At 48.4% G+C, this 6,747-nt stretch overlaps 1 protein-coding gene across 1 annotated transcript; it reads right to left on the bottom strand.

Annotated features, from left to right (window-relative positions):
• Nucleotides 1-3,127: 3,127 nt before the first annotated feature.
• On the bottom strand, nucleotides 3,128-3,998 carry HILPDA (hypoxia inducible lipid droplet associated). Its single transcript, XM_023753540.1, is given in 3 exon segments — nucleotides 3,128-3,779; nucleotides 3,782-3,848; nucleotides 3,850-3,998. Coding segments are annotated over 3 exon segments (309 nt in total). The 5' UTR covers nucleotides 3,931-3,998; the 3' UTR covers nucleotides 3,128-3,618.
• Between the last annotated feature and the right edge of the window lie 2,749 nt (nucleotides 3,999-6,747).

Raw genomic sequence — 6,747 nt, forward strand, 5'->3', positions numbered from 1 at the left:
AGCTAGGGTTGAAATCAGTTTTAGAGCAAAGCCTGGATAAGGCCGTGGCACCCAGAAACATTCAATAAACTAAACTGCTTGGGGAAGAGACGTAAGGTATAGCGAGCTCTCCAGTTAAAAGTTCAAAATACCTCAAATTAGTCAGAAGCATCTGAATGAGAAAATATATTGAAGTTAAGAAAATGTCTAGAAAGGACAGCTGCTGGCACATGAAACTGCCTGAAGTCAGAGACAAAATACCAACTATATGTTTTGTTTTTGTTTTTTAAAAATATATATTTTATTGATTTTTTACAGAGAGGAAGGGAGAGGGATAGAGAGTTAGAAACATCGATCAGCTACCAAGGTACATGCCCTTGACCGGAATCGAACCTGGGACCCTTGAGTCCGAAGGCCGATGCTCTATCCACTGAGCCAAACCAATTAGGGCCGAACTGTATGTTTATGTACTATACCACTTAAAGATGAATCTTATAAGTCCAGCTGATCACAAAGGACCAGGGACTGGAAAGTTGGAAATTGGAAATACAGTGGAACCTCAGTTCTTGAACTTAATTCATTTCTAAAGGCTGTTTGAGAATGATTTGTTCGAAAACCAAATCGTTTTCCCCCATTAGAAGGAATGTAAATTGAATTAATCCTCTCCAGACTCTCAAATGATTTAGTTTTAACCTTTCTTATGTACATGTCTAATGTACTGTTTAACCTATAAACACTTTTTTCCTTAAACTTATTGAACCACATCCTACTAGCCTTACACAAATTTTTCATATATCCCTGCCTCCCAGCTGCTTTTCACTTATCCAATCAACAAGTTTTCCTACCTATTCATTTGCCTGTAATTGCTGTTTTGTGAGCACTTTCACACCCTTAGCAACATTAGTACTCTTGATGGCCTCTTTGTTTTAAAGTTGTGCTAATCCTCCATTTCTGCTAGCAACAAAAGGATTATCTCCTTTGTCTATTGCCTGAGAGATGCTTTTTGTCATGCTGTTTTTTTTGTCATGCTGAGGTATCAGTATGAAAGGGCTGTTAGGTAAAAAATTAAATTTGGTCTACAACTGAGATTTTTTTTTTCTGTGAACAACTTGGTCAAGAACTGACTTGAGACTGGAGACATTGGAGAAACAAGGTTTGACTATACTTGATAAACAGCACTAATGACTACCCCAGTACAATAAATGGCTTATAGGGTAGTGGCGCTTAAGCTTAAGAATACTCAGGGAGCAAAACTGGTTTGGCAGAAGACACCATGCTCCATTTTTACCTTTTGGCAAAAGTAAATCCAACTCACCATATGTAAATTGACGTGCACACCAAGATAAGAGCGTGCATACCTTATTTTATCGCACTTCACGGAAGTTTTTTCTTTTCTTCACAGATGTTATCAACATCTAGACAAGACCCTCTACCAACAAAAAGGTTGACTCACTAAAGGCTCAGATAATGGTTAGCATTTTTTAGCAATAAAGTATTTTTTTTAATGTTTTTATTTATTTTAGAGAGAGGGATAGAAACATCAATGCATCAAGATCAACACTGATTTGCTGACTCCTGCCTGCCCCCTGTTGGGGATCGAGCCCACAATCCAGGAATGTGCCCTGACCGGGAACTGTGACCTCCTGGTTCATAGGTCGACGTTCAACCACTGAGCCATGCCAGCCAGGCTAAAGTATTTTTTAAGATATATACATTGCTTTTTAAACATAACGCTATTATACTTAATAGACTACTACAGTACAGTGCAATCATAACTTTCATATACACTGAGAAACTAAAAATTTCATCTGATTTGCTTTATTGGTAACCTGGAACCCAACCCACAAAAATTTGAGATATGCCTCTATATACCATAGGAGAGGAGTGGACATGCTTCAACATGGGGTGGGGATGGAAGGGTGATAGGTAGAACAGGCTAAACTGCTTAGACCTGGAAAAGCAGAAACAATCATCTGTGAGGTATGGCTATTAAAAACTTTTTGATTTAGAGAGGAAGGGAGGGAGAGATAGAAACATCGATGGGGGACAAGGGGAAAAATAAAACACTGATCAGCCGTCTCCTGCAGGTCCCCTACTGGGGTTCCCGAAACCCCGGCATGTGGCTTGACCAGGAATCTGAACCAGTGGCCTTTTGGTGCATGGGGTGACGCTCAACCCAGCCGGACCCACAGGGTGAGGTATGGCTATTTTACCAGCCTACCTGAATAATCAGAATTGAGTAGCCATTCTGGTGGACAAGGTACAGAATAAAAAAGCCAAGGCTGCCCTGGCCGGTGGTCTCAGTTGATTAGAGTGTCATTCTGTGCACCGAAAGGTGGTGGGTTCAATCCCTGGTCATGCTGGAGGCAACTGATGTTTCTGTCTCCCCTCCTCTCTCTAAAATCAATTAAAAAAAATTTTTTTAAAGGCCAAGGCCTTCTGTTCCTCTGGCCCCGCGGTCTCCGCGCCTCTCTCCCTCCCTCTCCCGATTCCTCCCTTTCCTCCTTCCCCTCCTCCCTTCTCCTGCTCTACTCCCTCCACCTTGTCCAGTGGCCCACCTCTCAGCGGCCTCTCCCCAAGCCCTACCCTCCTGCCCCTTCCCTTCCCCTCCCTTCCCTCTAAAGAAAAAAAAAAAAGGCCAAGGCCTTCTGGACTGATAGTCCTCTTTCCCCCAGAGACTGAAGATGAAGGGGTGGGAAGGAACCATTTCTTTTCTTTAGAGATGGAGTCAAGAGAGTAGCCCAGCCGGTGTGGCTCAGTTGTGTTGACCTATGAATCTGGTCAGGTTGATTCCCGTCGGTTGCTCAATCCCGTGGGGGGGGGGCGGTGGTGGTGGTGTAGGAGGCAGTTGATCAATGATTCTCTCATTATTGATGTTTCTATCTCCCTTCCTATCTTAAATCATAAAAATATATACATATATATTTTTTGTTTTTAGGAGAAAGGAGTCTTGGCTTAAGCTCAGACAACTATGGATACAGACCCAACTGACCCTGCCTGCAAATTCAGAGGTTCATTTACCTGTTTTAAACCAAGTGTTTTAAGCACTTTCATGCTCCTAAGTTTTAAGGTGTTAAACCTCAGATCTATGAATTAAGACCCTTCCCTAACCACTAATTTTAAGGGCAGAAATCAACATGACACACAGTGGAAATATGTATTCAATTTTATTTCATTAGAAAAATTCACTTAAGCCACATGGTGGCTATAATGCCCATGTCCCGAGCAGGCTTTACCCACTGTCCCCTTCAGACCAATACATACACACCAAGTTGGAAGACTTAAAAATGTAAGTCACACCTCTTTAACTGTTACCCACACACAGAGGAGCTCACACGAAAGAGAAGCTGAACACCAAAGAAACTGACCATAAGACACCCAAGTCCAAAGGAACTCTTCACAGATGTTTAGGAAGTAGGGCTGAAAACACCGTCATCTCCCAACAGCTGAAGTCACAGCGCAAGCCCTCATCTAAGAGGTCAGAGCCACGCTGCCAAGGACAACAAAGCACACAGCAGACTCTGGGGAGAAGAGTGAAATCACTCCATTCCACAACCATAGGCAACCCACTCACACCTGCCTATTAAACAGTCTTTTTCCAGGGCAAGAAGCATCCAGATGGAAGGGCCCTTCCAGGGCCTAGTAACAGTTCTCTGCTAACACTGATGCTGGACTTGCCTCCCCAGGAAACTGGGACACCAGGCTGGACAGGTTTAGGCCAAGTGTTCCAAGGTTATAGCTGGTGGAGGGAGGTCTTATCACACCCCCTCTGGATGGATGTTCTGGAAGGCTCTTGGGGATTCTGTGATGGCTAGTTGACCTCTGGTGGTCCAGGAGCTCCCAGGCGATGGGTTCTCCAGTAAGCCCCCCCAGTGACTCCATCAGTCTAACAAAGATGGAAAGCAGGGTCAGCGTCACACCTAAGAGATAGAGGTTTAATATATGCTTCATAGCTGAAGGGATCCCACTCTTTTGCAGAGCAGTAGCGCTGCCTTCTGCTTCTGGAAGACTTCTGGGTCCTGAGGAAAGAGAGGCAAGGTTAGTTAGAGCCTTTTGGGATACGCATGCATCTGGCCCTGACCCTTCTATCTTCCCGTGGAGCTAAGGGAGAAGCCCAGCCAGCCAGGATACAGGGACCCATGATGTTTTTTCCACAGCAGAAGCTCAAATATATTTACACTGCAAACTTCATGGCTGAGGAGCCAGGAGTTTCTTTTCATGAGCATTCCTTAAAACTTTTACTTCTGAAAGTAAAAACCTTTACTTTCTTGCCAGGTGCAATGCACAATCCCTGTGCCACAGTCCAGGGACCAGAAACTTTCCTGAAGAACTGAGTCCTTTTGTAAGAAAAGGACTGTTGTAGGCAGTTAGACATGAGCAGAGCAAGGAAGATGGGCCAGGTACAGGTCACCAGGGTGGAAAGCCCCAGTTGCCTAGCAACGCACAATCAATTGTAGGGTGGAACCTGCCCCCAGGGTGACTTTTCCTCCCCTAGCATATATGGACCCTCCAGACCGTTCCTCCCTAGAGATAACATCTATGCCTCAGATAAGCAACAAAACCAGTGACTCCACGGCAGGACCAGCGGCATTGAGAACCACCTCTGCCCTGTGCCTGCCAATCAATCAGTGGAGAACACAACCCAGAAAAGACACACCTTGAAAACTACTGAATATTCTGTTGCGATTTTCTCCTGGGACTTCCCTAAAGTCTCCACCCTAAAAACCCTCAGTAGGGAGTACCCAGTGGACTCTCCCTCCAGGGAGCACGCCCAGGCCTTTCCCTTCCCCTCCCCTTCTCCCTCCTTGCCCAGGCAGTAACCATTAGCTTCCTCACTCCTAAGCTCCTTTACCTCCGTAACTCATTTCCTAAACTCATTTCTTCGAGGGATTACTTCTTCCACTCTATGACTTATCAAACACTCTTACAGTTTGGTTCTTGGCTCTGAATTCTTTCCAAGACAGAACCCATGTACCGAGGTTGCTGATCCCAGGTTTGGTCGGACCCCGGGTGCTGTCCTGAGGCCCACACCGGGGCTATCAGAACACGTCCTAGCCAGGCAGGTGTGGCTCAGTGGCTGCGGGTCGACCCATGACCCACGAGGTCACCGGCTCAATTCCCAGGCAGGGCGCATGCCCGGGTTGCCACTCAACCCCCAGTAGGTGGTGTGCAGGAGGCAACAGATCTTTGATGTTTCTATCTCTATCGCTCTCCCTTCCTCTCTCTAAAAGAAATCAATCAATCAATAATAATAATAATAATAATAATGGAACATGCCCTTGAGAAAGCAACTTGCCTGAGAAGTCTCCCTCATATCTCATTAAGGTTCGAGTTAATCATAAGCTTTTTGAAGGTCAAAATAATTCTAAGTCAAATCTATCAAGTTCACTTAGTAAAAAAAAATACCCTGATTACCCCCAACTTGCTAAGCACCCTGGAAGGTACGAGGGCCACACGGGGCCCCGGAGACGTGAACCCTGCCCTCTCGGGGCTTTAGGGGCAACAGGCAAGAACCCCGGCAGTGGCGCAGGAGGTGCCAGGGTGCTTTGGGAGAGCATGGCAGCGACGCCTACTCACCCAGCACCGGGAGCACGGACCTGGGCCACCTGCATCCTAGTGAGGGCCCCTCCTGGGGAACGCAGGGCTGGAGCGCTGAGTGGGGAGCGGGTGGGGGCGCAGGGAGGAGGGGAGCCCCAGAAGGCCCTGCCACAGTGCGGGGTAAGGAGGCGGCGGCCCGGCAGGCAGGCCGAGGATGGGAGAGGGGGCCGGGAGCTGGGGCAGTCCGGAGGCCGCTCACCTGCAGGAGGAAGGGCCGGGAGCGGCCGGCTCGCTGTAACAGCAGGTCGTGCAGGAGTGGGGAGGAAAGTCGGCCGACGGGAGCGCGAGGAGGCGGCTCAGACGACCCTCAGAAGACGAGCGCGCAGTCAGCAGCAAGTCGCAGAGTCAGGCCGCGCGCACGGCTCACTTATACACAACGCCAGCCCCGGATCCCGCGCGTGCGCACTCGGCCCGCACGCTGCCGCACGTCCACACGCGCGCGCGCCGGCACGGTCGCGGCTCCGCCCCCCGGTCGGAGGCCCCGCCCCCCGGCGAGTGCAATGAGTGGTCCGAGTCGGAGCTGTTTCAAAAAACACGCACCGTGTTTCTGTGAGTCAGTGCGGTCGGCAAAGATCAGGCGTGTATGTCCGACTGCTTTTCCCGCTGCAGGAAACTTTGGAAGGAATCAGAAAGTTTATTCCCCCCACCGCCCCAATCCAAGGGCCCTCCTCCTGCCTGGGATGGAGTGTGGGCATCTGAGGATGGATCCTGCATTGGCGGAGAGCATCACCACCACCCCACCCCCAAGCCCCAGTTTTCTCATTGGGGGACTGAAGGGCTGACTTTCTAGGAGTTTCACTTCTTAGAGATAACAGGATTCCAGACGCCACCCCCACCCTTCATGCCACATCCCGGAATAGTGAATTCCTGACTCACAATTGTTGAAGGAAATGTGCAATACTCGCCTGGCCCTGGTGTCCGTGTCTAACTGCACATGAACGTCACTTTCGCCTCCGTTTGTTCACCTAAAATGGTGGCCATAGGAAATTTTTAAGGATGCTTTCAGATTGAACCAAAGAGCTAAGACATCCCAGTCCAGCCTTATGCCCAGATTGGGGGGCTGGGGAGCCTAAGCAACTCCTCCCAACCCCCCGAACTATAGACGTTTGGTCCTGAATGTGCCTAATGGCAGATTGAATTCAGAGCTGAGTCCTGGGAGGCCCCTGGAGG

The sequence above is a fragment of the Myotis lucifugus genome, unplaced genomic scaffold (assembly GCF_000147115.1).
Source record: "Myotis lucifugus unplaced genomic scaffold, Myoluc2.0 scaffold_46, whole genome shotgun sequence".
In the NCBI taxonomy this organism is placed as follows: Eukaryota; Metazoa; Chordata; class Mammalia; order Chiroptera; family Vespertilionidae; genus Myotis; species Myotis lucifugus.